Below are 25,747 nucleotides of genomic sequence, written 5' to 3'. Positions count from 1 at the left end.
AATGCCCCTTCCTAAGAATCGCTGCTTGCAATGTGGGTTGCGAGAGGATCACAGACGGTTCGGTCTTTTCTCAGTTGATGCCTACCCATCGTGCAGCCCTTTTTATACCCTCTTTATCTGCCAGGCATGGCAGACCACACGTAAGCAAGTTATTAGGAAACGATTCCCTCCCCCCTCCCTCGTTTTGGCTTCTCTCTTCCAGCATGCCTTTGATGTGCAGCAAACTGGAGCAGGAAGCAGGAACGAAATTGCATCAGAGTCTGCCCATGCGACTAGTACCAAAAACACTGAAGTCAGAGAGTTTTTTACTTATTTATTTATTTATTTATTCATTTAAAAAAGACGCAAAACACAGGCACAAAAAGTGATTTAAGCCATGCCAAGCTCTGTGCATTTAGAATTGAAAGGTTCCTCTTTGGGGGAAATTTCTCAGCGGAACGAGACAATATTCCGTTGTTTTTAATTGAACCAAAGCTGATTGCAGAGGTGGATAAAATAAAGCACTAAGGGACCGTTCAGAAGACTCCTTAAGCCCTGGCTTTAACCATGGTGGTTAAGCCAGAAAGCCAAGCAGTGTTCAGAAGACACCCTAAACCATGGCTTTAACTACGGTGAATAAGCCTTTTTGCTTTATTCACCATGGTTAAAGCTGTGGTTTAAGGTGTCTTCTGAACGAACCCAAGAATACTTAAATGCCTCATACAAAGAAATTCAGGGCACTCTGCTCAGCCTTCCATTACCAATTAAAGCGGTTGGGTGAACTGTAAGACACGTGGGGACAGACATCAGTGCACCGCTGGACACCTTTCTTGGTGTCCTCCAAGGTGTCCTATTCCCTACTGTTTTCCTTTCTTGTTATAAACATTTTCTTCCTGGTAGCTGGGATTGGTGAGAAAAGGTTTCTCTTGGTGCTGAAAACTGTGGGTTCAAAGGAGTTGCTTACTGTGTTGGGACTCAGCCCCCACCTCTGCCTTGTACTCAGACTTTGGGACAGGTTACTTGCCCTTTGCCACGCCTTCTATGGCAGCCATTTTGTGGTAGTGCCCTGAGTAGTTTCTCAAATTGCCCTGTGTGCCCATGCCCACAAAGGTTTCTCCCCCACCACTGCTGTAAGACTATGAAGGGTGCAGTCCTATGCATATTTAGGCAATTCCCAGCATGCTCCAGGCAGGACTTTTTCTGTCTAAATATACATAGGATTGCACCCTAAATGACATAGCTGCACCACTGCTCATACAAACTGGGGTCCCTAAGCTTAAACTGTTTTCTATTATTTTAGCAACATTGATCAAATGTTTTTTTACAAAAACAATGTGTCTATCACCACATCTGAAGGCAGCAGGATTGTTTAGGGGATACAGGCAAAACTGCCTGGCCCACAACTCTCTCCTGCAACATCTTGCTGCTACCTCTCAGCGTCTGCTGCTTGAGGCGATTGCCTCACATACTAGCTAATGGTAGGGCCGGCCCTGCTTGTTGCCTATTTCAGGGACAGGCATTGAATATAAGGTTGGAGGCTAAGTCTTAGCTTGGTAAGCTACCAGTGTAATAGCAGAGTAGGGGCCCCACATGTCATTGTTGAGGTGCTTGACAATCCACCTGCCCTAAAACAGCCGGCTTCACACATAATGAGAAGTTACAGCATGCTCCTGCTACACCCCAAATATTCAAAATGGCGGCTGCCACCACAACAAAAGACCCCACAGGGAAATTCACCCAAGGTGGCTTCTTGTTATGTGCAAACCAGGCCAGTATTAACCCTTGGTGCATCTGGGCTAGATGGACCAAGGGTTTGACTCAGCTTCCTTTATTCCTATCTGATTGGGAGATGCTGGGAATTGTAGTCCAGTTGGAGAAGGCTGCCATAGACTGTATTCAAGTGTCAGAGTTTATTATACTGTGTATGTGTGACGAGAGAGAGAGAGAGAGAGAGAGAGAGAGAGAGAGAGAGAGAGAGAGAGAGAGAGAGAGAGAATTTCTCCATTTAAAAAAGCCCTTTTGACAGATTGCTTAAAAAAAGGTTGTGACAAGTCTCTCTCCTGGACATATAAGTGAGGTGAATGAACAAACCTTTATATACATCATTTGGCATCTGTGACGAGCTATAGCCATGATTCATGACGGATTTTTGCTACCCCTTGTATGTTATCAGAACATAAGAAGCACTTGGCAGTATCAGATCAAAGGTCCATTACTCCTGCATCCTGTTTCCCACAGAGGCCAGCTTGATTCATCCAGGAAACCTGCTGGAAAGGCTAATCTTTCCCCACTGCTACTTTCCATGGGCACACACATAGCAACTGGGCACTGCCTCTGGGGTCCCATTTAGCCGATGAAAATCAGGGGTGTGGCTAGGGCTGGATTGTGGGGGCAAAATCCAGCACACGCACACCCAAAAGCCCACCCAGAGGATGATAGGTGAGGGGACAGTGGCAAACAGGTGCAACAGGTGCAGTGGAAGGAGCATGCCGGGACTGATGCTGCTCACTGAAGCATTCTTTTTTATTTTCAAAAGCACTTTATAGCTAGGGGTTTACTGACCAGGCATACACATAGTCACAGACATTTATTTATTTTATTTAGTTACAATATTTATATACCGCTCCCGACTGAAAATTGGGGACAAAACACTTTAAAATAGATTTTAAAAGAAGCAAAATGTACAGTGAACCATGGCTGGTCATTAAGGAAAGCCTTCCTGGAATAATGACGTTTTCAGGAGGCGCTGAAAGGAATAATAAACTAGTGCCTGCCTGACCTCCAGACGCAGGGAATTCCATGGGGAGAGGGGGCTACCATGCGTTATTGTTTTTACTTTTAAATCCTATTATCCTTTCTCTGCAACAAAAGGGTGCTTATTCCCAAGGATGTAATATACTTGGCTATCTAAGCCCAGCCCCCAGCCAATTAAATTCAGGATCCAAAATTACCTACTTACACTGTTGATCATCGTATCCTTCATGGATTTTAAGGCCCTTCTGAGTTCATGGCAATTCCTATATTCCATGGAAGCAAATTCCCAAAACAGATCTGCTGGTGACAGTGAATTCCACAAACTAATTCTGCATTTTGACTTCCTTTTAGGGGTGGGGGGAACACGTCTAGCAGCATCATACTTCCCAGAACATAAAAACTTTTCAGAGAATGTCTCACTGTTACTTCTTCTTTATTAGTAATAAAATTAGAATGCAAAATGACATACTGGCATGGAAATCTCCTAAAGCTTTTTTGGATGGGGCATTTATTGTGCGCTGGCCATTTTTCACTCATAGTAGTTTGCAAGTCCTGCTCCAGGGCCTCTCCCATACTTTCCAAGCATTTTTGCAGGGGAAGTCTGGCGTTTTGAGGAATGCCAGAATGAAATGCTAGAGTAGTTGTCCTGTACCACAGCACCACCTAGAGATTAGGCAGAGAAAGAAAAAACCTGGGTAGAGGATATGATCTTAATCCCTCAAAGAATAGGGAAGCAGAAGCCATGGTAAAGTGGCAGGTTAATAACTTAAGAAGTTCCATGCTGGATCAGACCGAGGGTCCATCTAGTCCAGCACTCTGTTCACACAGTGGCCAACCTGCTGTCTGCCAGGGACCAACAAAGCAGGACACGGTGCAACAGCACCCTCCTCCCATTGTTCCCCATCAACTGGTGCACACAGGCTTACTGTCTCGGATACTGGAGGTAGCACACAACCATCAGGGCTGGTAGCCACTGATCGCCTTCTCCTCCAGGGCAGGATCTACACTATTCATTACACCGTTGTTTAAGTGCATTGTTGCGTCCTCCCTTGCTACGTTACAAAATGCAACTTGAGCCCAGTCAATCGAAATACCTTTTCTTCTATCGTTTTACCCGGGCACACTCTTCTTTAGAACGTTCTTCATTAGCTCTGAAGTAAACCTCCTTCTTCCGGTGACTCTGAGCTAGACCTGCCGGGATAAGCCGGCAGGGAGGCGGGGCGACGCGTAGGGACGAGGGAAGCCCTGCAGCGTCTTAAAGGGGCCACGTGCGCCCCGAAAGATAAGCGGTTTTTTAAAAAAATTAAGCCTCTGTCCCCTCTTGGGGACAGATCATTCATGGGATGATCTTTAAAAGCCTTGTCTGGAAAGTAAAACATTCAATGTGGAAAAGAAGCAAATCGCTACATCAGTTAAATGCATAGGTGTGTACAAGGGGTGTGCCCAGGCACGCCCTAATGTCTCAAGCAATAAGCGCTGAATTGAGGGAGCCATTGAGTAGGGATGCAGAGGGGGATCCAAATGCAGTGGGAACAGTCCTCTGGCTGCCCTCCGGCTACTCTGCTGCCACTGTCCTCGGTAGCAGGAGTGAAAAGGAATCATTGTGCTGAGAGCCAGACTTCAAAGAGGCCGGGAGGAGGGGCCTCAAAGGATAATATCGCCTCGTAAGCCCCTCCTCCAGCCAGTGTCACCACAAAGCCCCACCAATGCTAGAGCTTCTCCTCATTTCTCCCTCACCTGCAACAGCCCTCCTGCAGTCAGGCAAGCTGAATGCGGAGTAGGGCATGAGTGTTTAATAAAAAAATGAATAAAAATAATGCCCTTTAAGATTGGGTATTCAATAAATGTTCACCTTTAAAAAAAAAGATTAAAATAAAATTCCCTGGGTGCACATTCTAATGAAATGTGCTGCACACGCCTGTGGTTAACTGCTAGAAAGAGGATCCTCAATTCCAGGTTTTTCAAAGAACTCGTCTCCGTTCTTCCAGACAACATGTGACCCAGGAGTTAACGCACTAACTCACCCTTTCAGATAAAACAACACCAAGAAAACAATGTAAGATTTAAAAGTGTGACTCAGCTAGTAAAAAGCAGAAGTGAATCTCCCCTCAGTTTCACTGTCACCATTTTTGCAAGCTCGTTGGGATGAAGAACACAGACCCCACACAAGTTCCCAACAACTGGTACAGAAACTGCTTGTGAAATTCTGTGAGCCCAACTGCACGTTTTGTTTAATGCTCTTTCCAGAAAAGACTGCTTAAGCTGTGCAGTTTTTATTTTGAAGGAAAAACAGGTGTTTGGGGCTCCAATCCAATTCACTTCAGAATCCAATATAAACTTCTCCTGTTGACCTACAAAGCTTTTCACGGTCTAGCTCCTTCCTATCTCTCATCTCTCATCTCACACTATTGCCCCGCTCGTGCTCTTCGCTCCTCTGATGCCATGTTTCTCGCCTGCCCAAGGGTCTCTACTTCCCTTGCTCGGCTTCGTCCATTTTCTTCGGCTGCCCCTTATGCCTGGAATGCTCTTCCAGAACATTTGAGATCTACAAGTTCAATCGCAGCTTTTAAAGCTCAGCTAAAAACTTTTCTTTTTCCTAAAGCTTTTAAAACTTGATTTTGTTCTGACTTTATACTGTTAGTTTTACCCTACCCAGTGCCTGTTTACCCTGCCCTGTCCCTGTTTGCATTCTCTTCCCCTCCTTATTGTTTTATTATGATTTTATTAGAATGTAAGCCTATGCGGCAGGGTCTTGCTATTTACTGTTTTACTCTGTACAGCACCATGTACATTGATGGTGCTATATAAATAAATAATAATAATAATAATAATAATAATAATAATAATAATAATAATAATAAATAATGGTGGTCAGGATCTCCAGATGGTGGTCAGGGTCACCATCTGGATTGGTGCCCCCACCACACTGACTTCTGAAACCTCCCTCAACACACACACACACGGCTATTTGCAGTAGGGGGGCATTATTTGCAGTAAACAGCGCCTTTGGGGGCAAACAGTGGATGAGGGTGGATTTTCAGTTGATTTAGATCGGTGGCGCACTAGTCTGTTTTTCCTTCAAAATAAAAGTGGCCAGCTCTTAAGCACATTTTTAAAAGAAACGAAAATAATACTTAATCGGGAAGGCTTCCCCAACTTGGTCTCTAATAGCCATGTGGACTGGGGATGATGAGAGGCCAGCACTGTGGGGAAGCCTGGTTTAATGTAATGTGTAGTTTTTCCCCTCAGAAAACAATCACTGTACAGAAGGAAGGAAAGGAACCTCTTGTGCAAGCACTGAGTCATTACTGACTCTTGGAGGGACGGCAGCTTTCGCTGATGTTTTCTTGGCAGTCCTTATAGAGGGGTGGTTTGCCGTTGCCTTCCCCAGCTGTTATTACTTTCCCCCAGCTAACTGGGTACTCATTTTACCGACCTCAGGAGGATGGAAGGCTGAGTTGACCCGAGCCGGCTGCCTGAAACCAGCTTCCGCTGGGATCGAACTCAGGCCGTGGGGAGAGTTTCGGCTGCAGAAACTGCTGCTTTACCGTGGGATATAATTTATGCAGGGCAGAGAGAGAATTTTGGACCTGGTATTCCTTCACAGGAAGCCTGTCCGGTATTCCCTCTGGGACAAACTAGATGGGGGTGTTGGACTGGGACCCGGAAGACTTGAGTTCAAGTCCCCACTTGGCCATGAAGCTCACTGGGTGACCTTGGGCCAGTCATTGATCCTCAGGCTAACCTACCTCACAGCGTTTTTGTGAGGATGAATGGAGAGGAGGATTATGCAAGCTATCTTGGGTTCTTTGCAGGAAAAAAGGCAGGATGTAAATATAATAAATAAACATAAATATTTAATACAATGAACTTCGAACCAGTGGAGACTGGTGGCTCAGATTTCGGCAGAGTTGTGAATCACTTCTGGGTTTCGGACAGAACCAGCTATCCAAGGTGCTGAACCTATTTTGGGTGATAGGGCTTAGCATCTTGGATAGCTCCTTTAAAGTTCTGACTGAAACCTAGCAGATTCACAGCTCTACCGAAATCAGAGCAACCTAAAAGTGCTTGAAACATCCTAGACTATTGCATTGAAATTCTGACTGTTCTATATTTATTGTTACATGTGCTTGCATGGACGCACGCACACACACACTGTAACTGAAGAGAGAAAGTGCCCACCAGGATGTCTATCTTTAAATGTCCAGACCTAATAACCTTGTATGGGTGGGTGTTCATTGTTGGGGTGAGGGTGTTATGGGAAGGAGACTCCAAATAGAGGCCTTCAAGGAAGGAAGTTCTCAGTATGTATCACAAATGTGATTATCACTTATTCCTTCTGTTTCCTTTAGATACCTGACAACTGATAGGACTCGGCTGCTTAGATAGGGAATGATATCATATAATCATGATACTGTGATACAAGGAAGGAGGAAACGTTGATAAGAGAGGCACTGAGAGCAGAAGGAACAAAAGTATAAGAAGGCCCAGTCTGCCATGGTAATGTGTGTTTTTCTACTTGGTGTTTTAGGTTATGGAGAGAAAAAATATGATTGTGTAAGAAAAGAAAGACCAGGGGTGGCATCCAATGTTAGTCTTATGCAGAGTAGACCCATTGAAATGAGCGGGACTTAGACCCATTTCTGTCGTTGGAGGCTCAAGTAGCCGCCACGGCTCGGAGTGCCTTTTACTATCTTCGGTTGGTTCGCCAACTACGGCCTCTCCTGGACATGGATAGCTTGACCATGGTGGTACAGGCATTGGTAACCTCAAGATTGGATTACTGCAACGCACTCTATGTGGGGCTGCCCTTGAAGCTGCTCCGGAAGCTGGAGCTAGTGCAGAATGCTGCAGCTCGGCTGTTGTCTGGAGCTGCCCCTTTCCAGCATGGAACTCCTCTGCTGAGGGAACTGCACTGGCTGCCTATTTGCTACCGGGCCAGGTTGAAGGTTCTTGTACTTGTGTACAAAGCCCTAAACAACTTGGGACCAGGATACCTGAGAGAGCGCCTTCTCCCTTACCAACCTGCCCGGTCACTGAGGTCATCCGAGGGCCTGCTCCTGGTGGTTCCACCTAGATCCATCCTCCGATTGGAATCCACCAGGGGAAGAGCCTTCAGCATGGTGGCGCCCTCCTGTGGAATTCCCTGCCTCTGGAGGTCAGGCAGTCTCCAACCTTGTACTCCTTTCGGCGCCTCCTGAAAACATCTTTATTCCAAGAAGCCTTTCTCTAACATGCAGCCTTGGATTACTGTTATTGCTTCTTTTAAATTTTGTTTTAACTGTTTTTATTGTTTTTATTTTCATTTTACCTTGTACACCGCTCCAAAAATTTTCAATGGGAAGCGGTATAGAAATATTCTAAATAAATAAATAACTTGTCCCATTCATTTCAATGGGGGTATTCTTTGCAGGGTTAACATTGGATATTTCCCCGAGGGTGGTAAATTACAAGGAAAAGAATGGGATCCCACCCCTCAAACTACAGATACACTGTGCAATTCTAAGCATGTTTATTCAGAAGCAAGTTCCATTGAGATGTATGGGAGTTAGTCCCATGATTTGGAGTGCTTCCAGATAGAGGGGTCCTAGCACCACCAATCAGAAGGCATTGTAGAGTTATTCCATCTTTTTCTCCTTAATGGGTTTTCTGCAGTAAGAAAAAATAAAATAGAAGTGGGAAAACACAGCATGGTTATGAATTGAAGCTTAGGACATCTGGACCCCCTGTAAAATTCTGTGAATAAGGCAGGGTAATTGTACATTAAAATCCTCATCTGGAAGTACCCTAAGATGGTAGCTGTACTTAGAAGAAGAATCTGTTTGACACTGGACCTGGGATCATTTATCCATGCAGAAATTTAGAGTGCAGCCTAACCACAATTAAGCACTTTTATGGTCCATTGTGTCTTTAAATTGGATGGAGGTAAGCCGGTACTTACCTCTCTTTTCCACAGCAATCTGTGAAATTGATAAGTGCTGAACTCACAAAGGTGACCTCTGAGAGGGGAGGAAAGGAGCGGTTATGTCAGTGGGGAGGGAAGTAGACTGGGGAAGCAGGGATATGAATTATCCCCAGCCCTTACCAGCCTCCTTTCCTCCCCCCCTCTGCAGGGTCCTAGCTAGATGGGCAAAAAAAATGCCCATCTAGCTAATACGGAGCAGCAGAAATGTGGAGGTGACGGTCGCTTGCACACGATGCCCATCGGCCTGTGAGTTCGGAAGTTTACGGGCATCCCAATGGCATTGCACCCTAAGCAGTAATCAATCAAGCAATAGATAAGTAGTCTGGCTTGGCATAAGACTGCTTTGTAGGTTTCCTCCAATGTCGAAATGCACAGCACAAGCCTCTGCTTCCTGCACATACACACCTACTTATGTGGGAGAGGATCTCCATAAGGCCTAATAGAACCTCCACTGCTCTGAGAATGAGTAGCCTATATGCTAGAAACCTGGAGAAGAGCAAGGCTCTATGTACAGGAGGGTACAGGCGGCCCTTCCACTGGATCTAACAGCGATGAAACATTGCCATGTGTTTTGGCACTATTAGTCCCTGGCCAAGGGAGTAACATGGAAATAGGAGAACAGGGCCCATTATGCCCCTCTGGGGATCCCCGTTTGACACATGTACAGAGCTGCATGTAAAGTATGTGGTGGATCATGCCCTTACATTCATTGGGCAAGGATTTCTCTTTTTTTGCTTGCTTTAAGTCTGTAGAGTACCATGAACATTGGGAAAGCTATGGAAATCATTTAGTCTATAAATGTTTTAAATAAATATATATCATTGTCCTTGAAAATTCTCCTAAATTAAGCATGCAGAAAGGGTGTCAATGAGAAAAGTTTAAAAAACAATTTAAGTAATTGAAAAAGCTGGCATATACTCTTGGATGTTCTACAAAGCAATGGAAAAGAACAGTGGTCATTACAATTTCAATTTGGAAGAACAAATAAGCAATAGGACAGAGCAAATATAACCAGGTCTTGTTGAGAAAGGGAACAAAGAAGATCGAGGAGTGGACAAATATTACTCGATGCAAACAAGTGTTATGTTATAGTTACCTTGCACTGGGACTGAATGGATTGCAAGTTAAGGAGGAAGACATATTTGCTCATTGGCAGTTGTATGAATAGAAATAGTATTTTTGGTTAATTGCTAAGATGTTCCATGCAGTCAAAGCCTTGGGAAACCTCCATATGGTTATGAATGGCTCCAACTCAGAATATGAATATAATAGATATTTGTCATTAGTGTCGTCATTGATTCAGCCCTCCAATCTCTTATGTGCTTACCTGTGTTTTATGACTGTTTCAGAAAGGGTAGTGAGGGACCAAACACATTGTAGGAACCAACAGCAAATGACAGGAACATCACAATCCAAACAACCAGAATGTAACGATTTACTGTTTTAGTGCATAGATAATGGAGGCAGTGGGCCAATTATGGCTCATGTGATTTACCCCCTCGCTCAGAAGCCTTACTGATTTTTAATCATTGTCTGAACTTTTGGGGATAATTTATTATGTACATGTCATGTCTAACCCTATTGCCCCTGTTTCGGGAGAAGGGGTTTCAGGTAATCAATCAGAATCGGATTCAGAATTGGAAGACGCAGCGCCAAACACCAGCCAGGCCATACCAGTGGGGGAGGAAGCTCTCACGGGAGATTCCTCAGCTGTGAATCAGCCCACTCCAGAGCTTATCTCCTTAAAGCCAAATCCTACACCCTCAGAGGGAAACGAGGGAGATTCCAGGGGTGAGCATTCTGAAACACGAACTGATGCTAGAATCCGCCGGAAGCTCAAACACAGAGATTGTGCCAGAAACTACCACAGCACCAGGCACCTTGATGTTACAGGCATTTGAGAAGTAACTTCTCTCTCTCTTCTTGAATGGACAATTGTCTTGCTTAGTTTGCATGGTAATTGCTTAGGGCATCATTTCAAAGAGGTAGACTCTATTCAGGTTAAAGAGACGTTTGTTGCTTAATAGACTTTGTGGATTACTTAGCAAACCTCATCATTTGCCTCCCACTTCTTTTTCAGTTATGCTTCAAGCAACAAGAAACACTCTCCCTGACCTATCAATGTAAAGCGATTCACCCTTGATTTCCCATTTGAATTGATATGTCCTCATCACTCCTCAACAAATGTACCTGTATGATGTACTTATGTGCAAACCCATCTGTCACATTCACACACTACATTCTTAGGTGTTCACCTAAAAAGGTTTGAATGTGCAAAGTTGCCCCCAAAGAATTGTCAGTTTTGTTGGGTCACCTGAATTCTAATATTATGGGGAAAGGAGGTAAAAGTTCTCTCCATGCACTTTCTCCATATTATGCATAAATATGAAGGTATCATTTGAGTCTGTACTTGCCACACCTCCTTACCCATTCATTCACCAGCCATCCTGCCCACTCTCCAGCCCTGCCTGCTGTGCAACAAAACCAGAACCTTTCTGGCCACAGCAATGGAAAAGAAGAGGTGTGGCAGCTGCAGCCTTACTAAGTGCCTCTAAAGCAGTGGTTCCCAAAGTGGGCGGTATCACCCCCTTGGGGGCGGTGGGATTGCATAGGGGGCGTTAAGAGGCAAGGGGGCGGTAGGGGGGCACTCGAGGTGGTCTTTTCCAAGAAGCGCCTCTCCAGAAGGTCTTAAAACCCAGGGACATTTTTATGGGAGAAAGTAGTTTGGTCCCAAGCCATATAGGGGAAGAATCCACACATGTATTAATACCATTTAAGAAGAGTCCTTTTAACGGTGAATTGCTATCCTGCACCATGGAGAGTGGTTCAGAAGCTCCTGGTTGCATTTCCAACATCATATTTGGTGGAATGTGGTTTTAGTGTGGTCTGCCTACTACTCTCCAAGCAAAGAAATCGACTCCAGATTACTAAACGTGGTGATTTAAGACTCGTGTTAAGTGACTTTAAACCAGACATTGGGAAACTGGTATCACTTCATCAAGCCCATCCATCCACCCATCCATCACATTAAGAATTTACAGAAAAGTGAGGTACTCCTCCCTAGTTAACTAAATGTGATATCTAATATTCTTGCTAAATGACTATCAGACTTTGAAAAGATGATATCACTGGATGAAGTTCATCAATTATGTTTAATTGAATAAACTAAAAAATGCAATTGGATTTTGAATAAATATTCAATTAATTCTTACTGTTTTGAATTTTATTGTTATTATCTTCCTTAGTGAGTCGTTGAAAACCGCTATTCTGAATAATAATTTTTATAGGGTAGGGTAGGGGCATGAGTTTGTGGAACCAAGGGGGCGGTTACTGGAAAAAGTGTGGGAACCGCTGCTCTAAAGGCTCATGTCTATTAATATGATAAAAGAAATGCACATAGTTATAACCATTTATTTAAAATAAATAAATAAGTGAATTGACACTGCACTTGTGGAAAAGATATTTAATTGTAAATAGAAAAAGTAGGCCAGAGTACAGTTTTAAGGGCAATTATTTTGTATAGGTAATCTAGATGATTTATAAAGTTATACATTTTCATAAAAGCACTGAAACATAGACACAGCAAAGCACAAATCAAATACAAGGTATAGTTTGAAATAAAGGAGCTGCACAGTAGTTTGAAGTGTGATGCAGTGTAGCACTCAGTAATCTTTAAGGCAGTATGGTCTAAAAGTGAAGGTCTAAAAGCCACAAATGTCTCGGTTCTGCACCACTATGGGAGGGTGGATGCCTGCAGCAAGATGGTGTCATAGAATGGGATGCACCACTTGAGAATGCGAGCGAGGAAATCACGTTTCTGAATATTCCCTTGTGTAAAAAAGCAAGTAGAAAACTAGCAAGACGGCTGGTCTGCTAGTTTTCTTCTTGCATTCAAAAATGGCAGCTCCCAACTGCAATCTGTAGTGGTACAGTCCAATCTATGTTTCATTCTGCTATATGTGTATAGCATGTCTGAGTTGTAGGGCTCTTAATACATCTTGTAACATTTCTCTTCCCCTTAACCCCAGTTTGTGACCAAGTGCTACTATCTACTTTCCATAGGTGTGCTAAAGATTAGGGTCCCAATCCTTAAAACAGACTTATTTCTATCCACTGGGAATTTCTCACATGTAAGATGGTTTACGATTGCCCTCCTATCCACTGATATTACAATGCTTTAAAGACCTAAAAGTTCTGGTTTTTGAGAACTGCAAAATCCAAACATAATCATATCCATCAGAAATAACTGTAAGTGACAATAGAGCCAAGGTTACCCTCCCCAAATGTTGCTGTTTGGTTGTAGATATTAAGTGCAGAACCCTGTCTCTAGAATTCATGATTAGGACAATCTTGATTTCAGTTTGCTGTGTGGAGAAAAACAATGAAAATAATATTTCCAGTACTGCTATACAGAAAGAGTGGACACAAACATTAACAAAATAGACGTTTTCCTTTGCAAGCGCCACCAAAACAAAAAGGAGCAGAGATCACAGTAGTAGTAAAACAGAAGGAATCCAAGAGCATGGGAACTTGTGTGGTTCCTGTTTAAAATGAACCCAAACAGCTCAAGAGCCCATTTTCTTTACTACTCTCATTCATTTCAGGGTTGTTGCTTTTTTGTAGAAGATAAGGCATCAGCAACTGTGCCCAACTTTTTTACATTTTATATTATTAGCACATGAAAGCTGCAATCCTGAAAGAGGACGAGCAGTATGAGGTGCGGCTGCAGCGTGAGGACAAACCTCAAAAGGTTCCAGCTTAACTTCATATCACCCCCCACTACCTCTCTATGCTGTTGCCGTGACATACACACTGTGGCCTGTGATTGCTTTGAGCCAAGGGCCCTCCCATGCTTTGTGTTAATATGCAGAGAAGTGGAATGTTATATGTTTTAGGGCGGTTTTCTACATAAATTTGAACTTCCTTGTCAAGAGTTTTTTTCCACCTTCTTCAGTAATTTGGACAGCTCTTAGTACAACCTGTCTGCTGTGTCCTTGTCTGCATGCATAGACACTGTCTATTGTTTTAGGAGCTCAGCTTATTCATATCTACTTTCGGTCATCACATTATGCACATCCTATCATGTGCAGCTCTTTTTCATCTACTAACTTTTTAAAAGGGAATCTACACACACACACACTGCCCTGCAACTATCCAGTCTATTCTCTCTGGGGGTTCATTGCATCCACCTTATTCATTAATGCTATAATGTGAACATTCTGTCAAGAAACCAGCAGAGGATGGTGGCTCCAATGTCAGTGGGGCTGTGAATCCATTCTGGGTGTCAGTCAGAAGCAGTCACTGCCCCACAGACACTCTGACACAGCAGCCACCAGCCTCCACTGCAGGGAACAGGCTTTCCAGCAGGTAGTGGCACAGCAAAGGAGGAGAAGTGAAGCTAGAGCCTTATAGAGACATTCTTTGCAGCTTGCTCTCCACCTGTAGAATTGTGGCCCGGATTTGTTAGATACACTGGAAATGTGATTTCATGCTCCAACTCTAATAGTTTCAAATCATTCATATATTACATAAATACTGGTTTTGGTTTGCTTTTACTTCTCCCAACTTACATTCCTCCAAGAAATGCCACTCTCAGTTAAAAACTAAAAACAAAAATCCCAACCATTATCCACCAGTTTGTTTCCCTCGCCCACCCACCCCCGTCCCCATGACCTATAGTTTAAACATTTTTCTCATAATTTTCCCTCCTCTTTCCTGAAAAATACTTATGTAAGTTGTATATAGAAATTATAAAAAAAAAACATGCAGCATATGTACAAACTGAAAAGTTTAAAAAATATCAGCTTCATATACATGTCAATCTACTTGAATATATCAGGAATTAAATATAAAAAATTACATTTTTTTCTAAAAAAGTGGGGGCAGGGTTCAGGGACTCTGGGCTACTACTTAAAGCTGTACAAAAGAATTTCCATCAGGAAAGGTAATTATTCAGAGGTCTAAGTGGCTTAGCTTTTAGGATTGGTTCTGTCACATAATTCTTTTTTTTTTTACACTGTCAGTTTAAATCAACAGTTATCACCCTTAAAACTGTTCTGTATCTCAGCAGTTTTGTACTAAAATCAAAAAGGTCACAAAAACATCAGCTTTGCATGTTTGTGAATCCCTTCAAAAAGATTAAGCAACTAATTTTGGAACTGTAAAAAAACAACTATTTACAGTATTTCTTTTTAAATATTTTTGCACAAAATGTCTAAATTCTGAGGGTTTTTTTTTTTAATATGATACAAGAAATTCACCAGAGCTCATGGCTTAAGTCCAGTTTCAAACCTGTAGCATCTTCTCTAGAATATAATCTTGGGTCCGTGCCTACGTGGCATGCAGGTCCAGATTGTACTGCAGCTTTCTTAACTGGCTTCATTAGAACGCTTGCTTCAACCATTCAAACAGCTTCTTTGTTAGTCTGGAGGCGAGTCATTGCCTCCAACTTCTGCCTGTAGGCTTCTGCCTCCTGCTCTTTCTTCAGAAGCTGCTGGCGGTACTTCTGTGCTTCTCGATTGGCCTCATCCAGCTGTTTCTGCAAAGTTTCTCTTTCCTATTTAAAAAAACAACAGAAAGCTTTTGTCAGATGTCTATGGTGTGAAAAATAAATCAGTAAGCTAGTTTATTGTTGTTAAATAGTTAAGGACAAATATACAAGCACTCTGGAATAGAGCAGGTGGTGTAATAGCTTCAGAACAAGCCAGTATATGAAGCTATGGGTTGAAGTTGGCTTAATACATTGGCTTGTTCTAAAGCCTTAGCTATAGTTTCCCAGTTTGAATAATAGAATACTGTTTGCTGGCTTCTCTAAAGGGAGGAGCAAAGTCACTGCATGCAGAGGTGCAAAGCTTATTCATCATATCTGAGATTGAGCCAAGGTGTGATTGTCCAGATGTGGCCAATATCACAAAAAAGCATGCAATTTGATATCAGAATGGGCTGTTTTAGAAAAACTCTTACAAGTCTAATTGGCCAGTTGTTAAGACGTATAGCCTTCCAGTGAATTTTATCAACAGGATATTTAAGTTGAGAGAAGAAAAACAATAATCCAATTGTCCATTTAGTAGTTTGGTTATTATAAACAAATTCTGTTGTTTAAGAACAACTCTCCTGAATGGCTTACAAATGTATTTATTTACTTAATTTGCATCCCACCCTTCTTCCAAGAAACTCATGGCAGTATACATGGTCCTACATCCCTTCCACTTTATCCTCACAACAATTCTGTGAGATGGCCAAAAGAAATGTGCGTGTGTGTTGGAAGGACAAGAAATTGGAGGAAGGGAATAGATTTTCTTTTGTATGCCTAATCCTTAGTGAAAAATGTGAGCCCTTTAGGGATGGGACATTATTGTTTTCAAATAAAAATGGCTAATATACAATTTCACTGAGCTCCTGAGATGAAGAGGAAATCCCAACCTAATTCAACAGAAGTATCATTTAAAAATAATTTTGATGGTTTGCAAACCTTCAGGAGCTCAGGGCAGAAGTGTGACTGGGCTGCACTATCCATATTTCCAGTAAAAGTAGTTGCTATTCATTGCTTTAGAGGGCCTGATTTTATTCTTGAAATAAAATACACAGTCGTATACAGGCTGTGTATAGGATTGGGTAGTTGGGAGTCTAAAAAAACCTAAACCTGAATGCTTGCACTCAAATCAGTTTACTTAATCCCACAGACTTAAGTTACTACACTGAACCTTTACAGCATATTTAGTAGCAATGCTTGAAAGACTACACCAATGGCACCTAAGAGAAGACCAACTTCCTCCTTTTATTTAAACTCACACATATGTTTAAATTCTTTACCGCTCTATTCTATCACATACCATAGTCAGCGTCCCTTGTCTGTGGCCAACGAGCTTCCATCAAAGGGCTCCAAAACCATTCAAAAAACTTACATGAACAAAAGGTCATTCATAAGCCCACAGAGTGTACACAATATTTGCATTGCTTCATGCTGTAAAGCTTGGACAAGTGTTTCGGGATTCAATTTCTAAAGTCTCTCAACTTTTCATTAGCACTCAGCTGCCTTCCCCTAGGCTGCCATGGGTCCCTCCGTAACATCAGAGCCACCAGGACAATGGCAATGAGAGACGCCATGGTTCTTCTGTTTGCAGAGTCCCACCACCACCACCAGTGTGACAACTGGCTGCCAAATGATACAGTCTATGAGCTATTTGAACATGCTAGTTAAAATACATCTTTCTCTCACTTCATCTTCACATCTACTCTGAAATGATGTATTTATATAATTATTTAAGGTATCTGTATAGTGCCCTCCATACAAATACACACACACACACACACACACATACACACACACATACAGGGTGAACTTGCTTTCAGTGGGTGCTGTCTATCCACCCACCCATCTTGTGTTTTCCCCTCCATTCTGCACTCCCTCCAGAAAAAAATGGTGTGTGAGGGACAGACTGAGCCCTGGCATGAGGGAGAAGGACGGTTTTGCTCATGTGTTTCAGACCAAGGAAGCAGGGAGGGTGGGGGGGAAAGACTGGAGCGAGATGAAAAATTCTCCTCTTACTCTCACACCTCTGTCTCATCATCCCCATCTTATTCCCAATTCAAAGTGGCCCATGGGTGAAACTACTTGCTTCCATATGATGTGTATAACCTGTGACATCAGAACTGCCCTATACCAATGGGAATGGGCCAGTCTATCTAGGCATCTCCAGCCCATCACCTAGAGAACTAGAGTGACATGGGCCATAGCTAGACCTAAGGTTTATCCCTGGATCATCCAGGGGTCAAACCTGTTCATCTAGGTGACACACAGGGGATCCAGTGCTCAGGCAGGGGTGAGCCCTGGATGATCCCAGGATAAACCTTAGGTCTAGCTGTGGCCATACATAAAACTGTGAAGGAAGGCAGAGCAAAGCCTCACGAGACTTAATTTAGAGTTTTGATAGATGGGTGAGCTGCCTCTTGGCACAGGGTACTGTACATTTTAGGAAGACATATGAGAGAGAGAGAGAGAGAGAGAGAGAGAGAGAGAGGAAGGAGACCTATTGATAGAAAACTACTGCTGTAAGGCTACGCTCTAACAAAAAAATTAGGCTTGATTCTGTTCCCACCAAAGATAAAATTAATTTCACATTTCAACATGAAGAGGCTCAAAACCTCACACGTAACACAATTATTTTAAAAAGTTATGTAAAGGTTTTCTGTGCTGCAGGAGGACTATTATCTGTTGCTATGATCTTTGGTGCTCTGCTAATATTCTTACTTGAAAAATACATCATTCATGAGTTTTAGCCTTGGCCTTTAATTTAAATCTATTTCTCCAAAGGACCCTGCTTAAATTGTGTCTTGATTGGATTTTTAATTTTACATCATTCAGAAAGTCAACTGCTGATTCAACCCACCTTCTCTACTTTTATTTGTTTCAGGGTCAAGAAAAATACTTGAGTTCAAAGCAAGTTGTATTTTCTCCATCCTACAAAATATCCCAGATCAATTTTGGGGGGGAACACAAACCCTCAGCACATGAAATGCTGCCATCTTCCATGATGGAAAAGGCAGCATTTCTGCCTTATTAAAAATAATTGCCTAGGAAATAGCTTTGTTCTGGTCCTTATACAAATAAAAGCTTCTCTTTTTTTTAAGTAATCCATGTTTTTATAAATAAGCTAATTTCAGGCATGGTTTCCACTTTAATCACTAGGTAGTACTAAAATAAAAGGCACTGTCCATCTATATATACTGCTTTGCTGAAATGAAATGGGAATTTTAAAAAATAACCTCATTCCCCTTCCCACTAATATCTCCTTTAGCTTACAACGTATTTACTATGTTTACTTCGAAGTAAGCCTCATTGATCTTACAAGATTTACTTCTGCGTAAGTATCTTCAAGACTGCAGCCTAAGTCCACCTTACATACAGTTTTAGAGATGCAGTTCCTTTTCCCGTGTTCCGGACCCTTTCTCCATTGCTGTCAGTTTTCATATCACCCACTTGAATTGTGCACCAATATGCAAAACAACAGCAATTAGGTACCTAATAACTAACTGCTAGTCAGACTGCTCTTCTAACTTCCTGAGGTCTCCTGCTTCCCAATAGTTCTGAGCATTCTTTCTCACTTAGGTCTCCCACCTTCAACAATCATGCAGTGCCACTTCTTGTCCTTGAAATCCCTTTTCAAAATCCACTTTCTCTGGCAAGCCCTTGGCTTAATCCTGGTCCTCATCCCCCACCAAAACAAAGGGCATGGCTAGACCATGCCTATGTCCCGGGATTGTCTCGGCATCATCCCTGTGCAGCCAAATGACACACATGGAATCCCGGGAGCAGGCAGGGACAATCCCTCCATTTGCCTGGGATAATCCTTAGGTGTAGAAAGGGCCCAAGTCTAATGATGCATTCGCTCATAACCATCCCTAGTTATCCTCGCTTCTCCTTGCTCCCCTCTTTGCTTGTCTTCGCCATCGTCAAAATATGGATTGCAAGCTATTCAGGGCAGGGCCCAGTGGTTTATATTTTTTTGCTCATTTTTCCTCTGTAACGTATTGTGTACACAGTTTGCAATGTACCACTCTAATAATAAAAATAGAACTTTCTATGTATACCTAAAACCAGCATGCTATTTATCTCACCAAGAAGGACACATGATTCGAGTCAGAAAGCAACACGGGTATTAATAATAGCGCTCTCTGATGTAGACGTCACCTTAGTGACAACGTTGAGCATCTCACAGGCAGGAGTTGCCTTGTTCTGAGTCTAGGAATGCTCCAGATCCATAGTGCATTCAAAATGCAAGCTTCAAATGACATTCAAGTATACAGTGGTCTTTTTAACATCCAGCTAATTCTTGTTGCGGCTCAACTACAAAGAACACTCAAATATTATGTCTGATAAGCTTATTTTTAAAATAACAAAAATTCAAGACTAATATTTAATGTGTAAACAGAATCCTGCATTTTTATTGTAAGTGTAAAAACGTTCCCACATTAAAAAATTGCAGTAAGAAAATCCTGCACTAAAACTCATACTTCAGAACAACGAAGGTACTTTATCTGACACCACATTAAGAGAAATAACAGAATAAATAGGCTATCTAAACATAATTACTGAATCAGCGTAATGCAGTCTTCCAAGGCACAAAATGGTATTGAATACAATACAGAATTTTGAAAATAACAATGACCTAACATTACCATAACAGTTGTGGTGTAGGTAGACTTTTGATCAAAATAAAGTTGAAAATGGAGTTAAAGCTGCTGGTATAGAAATACAGGCGGGTTCAAGAACATCCTGATTTTAAACAAGAAACCTCTTTAGAATCTATTAAACATTTTATACCAAACCTTTAGTACTTTTATGCATAGCAATTACATTATTTCACTTTTGAGCTAATAACAATTGCACTAAAATTAGTTTATCCAAAATTAAATATATTTTTTCTTGGCTTCTCCTTTTACACTTCCTGGGTAGTTACCTAGGAACTGTGAGATTATACTTCCAGCCATCAAACCACATGTGATGGGACATTTGTAGTAAACATTTATATCATATATATTAGAGACAAACATATAACGGAAATTCCTTATTTTGGGGTGGCACAAAAAACTGTAACTATTAATATTCAGTTTAGAAAATCTGCATAAAACATCTCAGCTAACAGATTTCTTACTTCTATTTCTGCAGACTGCACCCGATTTTCAATTATCTCAATACATTGTCTCTTCATTGGAGGCTCTTCACTGATCACCGTTTCTTCAGCAATGTCTGTTGCCGGTACTGTAAGTACTTGAATTAGAATAAATTTGTGTCAAAAATATGAAGATTAGGTTGGCTGTGTTTGGATGTTATGACAAACCATGGTTTATTGAGATGGGAATGGGCTACAGCAAGCCTCACGCTTAAGCACTTTCCCCTCCCCTGCCCAACTCTTTTCCAGCACAGCCAAAAGTTTCCTAGCGATCGGGACTCCGGTTTTCATTGTTGATTAACTACAGTTTAGCATGACAGCTGAAGCTGACTTCTTTTTGTTGAAAGAATTCAGCTTCATCACCCATGGCTGTTTCTTTCAAATAAACCATAGTTAAATTTAACAACTGTCAGGTCGAGTGAAACAACAAGCTGTGGTAACCCTGTCATTATAAACGTGGTATCCCATACTTTCCCCCTGCAAGGGCTTCAAGGTGGTTTACAATCCAAAATAAGGTAATATCAAATAACATCCACTGAAATCTATCTAAAACACATACAAAACAGTAACAGATTTAGCAGCTGCAAAACAGGCAGATAACAAATGACAAAAATCATGTTACTGCCCAACACAATGGCTTTAACTTGGTGCCTAAAAGGAGGATAGTTACTGAACAGTATCTCTGGAGAGGGTATTTCATAATCAGGGTGCTAATACAGAGAAGGGCTTGTACCTGCCAAACCTCCAAAGGCAGGATCACCTGGAACAGATGATTGCTTCAATGAACAGGTAGGTTCATATTGGAAATGTTTATATTCTTTTTTCAAAAGAGGATTTAGAGCCCTCACTTTACCTCTTGCTTTCCACTCACCTTGCTGCCCATCTGGCATGGTCACAATAATAGGCTGACCCATTCCACTGGTTGGAATGGAATGGAGGTTTCCAAGCTGAATGCCGTCAGTTACTATGGTAATAACTTGCTGACCTCCAGAACTGACAACTTGCTGAATTGCACCGTCCACAGATTCTGCAGTCACTACTTCTTCCGTTGCCACAACTGTTAAATAAATAAAAAAGTATACAAGCAATCAGGGTATTCATCAACAAGATTGCTTTTAGAAATTACCAATGGAGCCTGCAACAAAACGTTACAATGTGGAGTGCTCCTGCTCACTGTTCCAGTCAGTCAGCTGTGCGCTTCTCCAGGATACCCCATTTGAGTCCACCTCCCACCATTTTTCCATTTCTTCCCATGTCAGTAGTCAGTCAGCATTCCATGGCCATTGGCTCAGTTCTCATTGGGCTAATCCCACCTACCCCCCTGGCTTTTTCCCCCTAAATATTTTTCGTACTTTTGCAGAATTGGGGTTTTCTCAATTCCCCTGATACTTGTACACAGATGTTGCCACTTTAGCTACATAGGTGCTGTCTTATGCCTGAACATCAGAAATAGAAGGAATGAAGGATCTAGTACTTTCAGAATCTAAACAGCTTGCCTTCAAATCCCATTGATTTGCCTACAATTAAAATACAGTTTGTTTGATAGTTGTGTCACCAGAGCAGTTAAAGCACTTTTTTCATATTCAGGATGTGACCAAGTTTTATAAGCCTATGATTACACTACCAAAAATAGCTGTAACTGTTCGGGGGGTGGGGGGAACGACTTTTTAAGGTGCAGCCCTATGCAAGTTTAGATAGAAAAAAAGTCCTTGATTCATGCGCCATGTTTGGACAGTAAGGGCATACAGAGAGCTTTCTCAGGTAGCACCAAAAGCTGGCTGGGGAATGCTGGGAGTTGCAGGGCTAAACATGGACAGGATTGCATCTTCATACAATTTTCTTAATTCGAATGAGTGACATGACTAATGCAAAACAATATATTGATTCTCAGTTTGCAAGGAAGTGCCTGAAATAAAGCCAACTGGATTTACTAGTATAGAGAGAGATGCTTTAGCTGCACTGGCTGACTGATGGAGTACATTTAACTGTTGGGGTACTTCCTCAACAGGTAGAAAGTTGGAATTTGAAACACACATAGTCCAAGATACTAACCAACCAATGTTTTAAGTCTTCTTGTTGGAAGCTATAAAGCATTATAACAGCTTATTTTAAGGCAAATGGCTATGTGAACCGCCATCAGTTTTTTGCTTACATATATGAGCAGCAAAGACAGTATAAGATAGGGATAGGATGGCTAAGAGAACCGCAGATTACTAAACTGGTAAAATATTAGTTCAGTAGTCAAGTTTGTGTTGGAACAAAGTTTGTTTCTCCAAATCATCTTTTTACTTTGAAAAAGAGAGAGGTTTATAGGGAAAAGCTTGTGTTTAATGCAACTTTTTAAAGATATCTTGCAGAGGATACAGAGTCAGACTGCTTAAGGAGAAGGTGGCACTTCACCCACTTGAAAAAGTCTCAGATTCAAAATGGAACTTGCTATGGCAAACCTCAACCTTTCTGATGTTGTATGTTGCATGTACTAGTATGTACATATGCATGCATATATAAACATTCAGTCTGTAACTAGTTTTTAACATACTAGTTAAAAATAACTAGTACTCTTGAGAGTTTATGAAGGAAAACGTAACCTCATTCTTTTAAAGTGATTCCTCTCTCTTGCAGAAGGATGGCCGAAGTGTTGACCCAGCTCAGGAATTCTGCCACTGATCTCAAATAGCCCTAAGGTTTCAGCTGAGACAAAAGGATGCTCTTGCTGAAGATTTCAAAATTTAGGGAGCTTGCTCATGGGCTAGTGATACTTCAAATCTCAATTATATTGAGTAAGTCTTATCTGACCTTTAGAAAATGTCAATAGTCAGCAATATTTTTCCAGTATCTGGATATATATTCACCCTCTAAACTATCATTAAGCAGGCTCCATCTATGCTGCCGCTTTTTGGTTTTAACCAGAGATAGACCATTACAAGTCAATGAAACGGTGAGGCACAAAAAGTATCATGAGCAGATTCAATTCAAGCAGCTACATTTACATTCAAGCAGTGTTATACTGAAATCAGGAGCTTTGAAGTTCATAAAAAAAAAACCGGGATAGACACCAGAAGGCTTTCTATCTAAAACTATAGTGTATGATTTATGTCAGAAATGTCAAACATCAGACAGGAGCTTTCATCTTTGCCATTAATTACATTCCTATTTACAATGACATTTCTACTCAAATTATTGCCTTCTGAGTATTGGGGGAATTATTCTAATAATTATGTTTACATTTTTCAGATATGTTGCAGAAGAGAAGTAAATTATGCCGTGACAGATGCATACAAATATACTGAAGCCCCTTTTAAAAAAAACTTAAAATAATCTTAATACACTTAGAGTGCAATCCTATGCATGTTTAGACAAAAAAAGGTCTTACAATTCCCAGTATTCCTCAGGCGGCATGTTTGTAGGACATTTTTTTTCTGTCTAAACATACATAGAAGTGTGTCCTTAAGTAACCATGGTTGAAAATAGATATAAAGCCTGGAATGTTTGGACCCTATATACCTCAGAGACACCTTCTGTTCTTTATACTAACATGACCATCAAGATCAACTGAGAACTCTTCTTAACTGCACCATTCATGTGCCATGTTTGGACAGCAAGGGCATACAGAGACGTATTCTCGGGTAGCACCAAAGTATTGAATTTCTTTGCCCTAAAAGTCCAGTCTGTAAACTTTCCAGAGGAGCTATTAAACTTCTCCTTTTAGACTGGCATTCGGCACTTTAGATAACTTTAATTATTTGAGTTTGTTTCGATTATGCATCGTTTTATTTTTAACTGCTGTTATCTGCCCCGGGGAAGGGGCAGAATAGAAACTGACTTAAATAAACAACAGCACAATCCCATACAAGTCTACTCAGAAGTAAGCTGCATTTAGTTTAACATACTCCTAGGTGAGTGCATACAGAATTGCAATGCAAATATTGCATAGGACTGTGTATAAGATTGCAGCATAAAAAAAAGCTGTTTGGCGGGCAGAGTGGGGCAACCCAATTGTGCCACCTTTCCCAGCTGCAAGTCTGTGGTCAGGGACTATCTTGTTTTTACTGATCGTATGTAAGCCGCTCTGGGAGTCTACTCATCTGAAGAATGAAGTAAAAATGCTTTAAAGAAATAATATATAAATTTATTTATTTATTATTGCATTTTTATACTGCCCAATAGCCAAGCTCTCTGGGTGGTTTACAAAAATTAAAACCATCAAAACCATTCAAAATATAAAACAAACAGTACAGTTTTGACTGTAGAAACCCTGAACAACTGGTCTTTTCAGTAAAGAAACCCCGATGGTTCTACTGTCCTGTTTAAACAGGCCAAACAATCTATTATAACCTCCGCGGCCAGTATATCACAAGTATAGAACTTCTCTAAAAAGAATTTTGGAAAAACAGGAAAGTACGCCTATTTCCCTCCTGTGGTACAAGGAGACCAATCTAAAATGAGATGGGCAGATGTCTAAACCCTTTTTAAAAACAGATGAAGGCAGTTTGATATGCATCCTCCCTCAGTGGCTCTTTAGTTGGTACTGTGTCCTTTTCCTATAGCTTGTTGGGGGAGAGAATAGGTTGAATTGTTGATGCATTCATTAGCGGCAACTAATGAGAGAAGCCAAGGCTAAAGCAATCCTTACTTTGTTTAGGGGTCTAATCCCTGTCTATAGGTTGCACAAGGAGACAAAGGGGACCTCTCATTGGAGGCACAACCACATAGCTTGAGGTATCAAGTTCAGAGGTCACAGTAGTGCCAGTGTTGATTTGCCTTGGAAGAAACTTCAGTGCTTTTCTCTGTTTTCATCTAAGTTTGATTTCTCTGTTCTCTCGGATAAAGAGGCTTGGCAAAACTATTTTTGAAGATAATACTGAGGTTTCCCAGAGGCAGTGTAAGGGCCAAAGTATAAAACTTAAAAAACAAATTTGTGACTAAATAGGGCATCGCAAGAATGCTGAAAACCTAACTGTGAATTGAATGTGCATTGTTTTCTTATGTTTGTTTGTTTTTTTAAATATTACTATTAATTAAAATGGAATCCATGCAAATAATTTTCTTTTTTCTTACCTGGTGTTTCTGATGAGTTGGACAGCGGAGCTGAAGCTTCTGCTAAGGCAGCCAAAGTTGCCAATACTGAAGTTGAGGAATTACCAAACTGAACAGCAGACACTCCTGTGTCATCTACAAAGAGAAAATATGAAGTCAACCCACAAACCACTTAAGAAGCTTACACAAATATTCCTTTCATATAATATGCGAGAATGTCATCTTGTCTCCAGATCCAGAGCCTGACATGTGATTCGATAGCTCCTACACAAGCAGACTTCCCAGCCATTTCAGTACTTGGCTTCATTTCATCTACACATTTCTCTGCATGGGTGAAGCT

General features: G+C 41.4%; 1 protein-coding gene across 4 annotated transcripts in view; it reads right to left on the bottom strand.

Moving 5' to 3' along the window:
• Positions 1 to 12,146: 12,146 nt before the first annotated feature.
• GABPB1 (GA binding protein transcription factor subunit beta 1) overlaps positions 12,147 to 25,747 on the bottom strand; it is a 26,023-nt gene continuing 12,422 nt past the window's right edge. For all 4 annotated transcript variants that reach the window (XM_063142783.1, XM_063142782.1, XM_063142785.1 and 1 more), the window contains exons 6-9: positions 25,429 to 25,542; positions 21,242 to 21,427; positions 20,353 to 20,468; positions 12,147 to 15,254 (exon numbers count right to left, since the gene is read on the bottom strand). In XM_063142783.1, coding sequence (XP_062998853.1) covers positions 15,102 to 15,254; positions 20,353 to 20,468; positions 21,242 to 21,427; positions 25,429 to 25,542 — 569 coding nt within the window. In that variant the 3' untranslated portion in view covers positions 12,147 to 15,101. The remainder of the gene's footprint in view (positions 15,255 to 20,352; positions 20,469 to 21,241; positions 21,428 to 25,428; positions 25,543 to 25,747) is intronic.

The sequence above is a fragment of the Elgaria multicarinata genome, chromosome 16 (genome assembly GCF_023053635.1).
Source record: "Elgaria multicarinata webbii isolate HBS135686 ecotype San Diego chromosome 16, rElgMul1.1.pri, whole genome shotgun sequence".
Lineage (NCBI taxonomy): Eukaryota > Metazoa > Chordata > Lepidosauria > Squamata > Anguidae > Elgaria > Elgaria multicarinata.
This window is presented reverse-complemented; position numbering and strand designations above follow the sequence as displayed.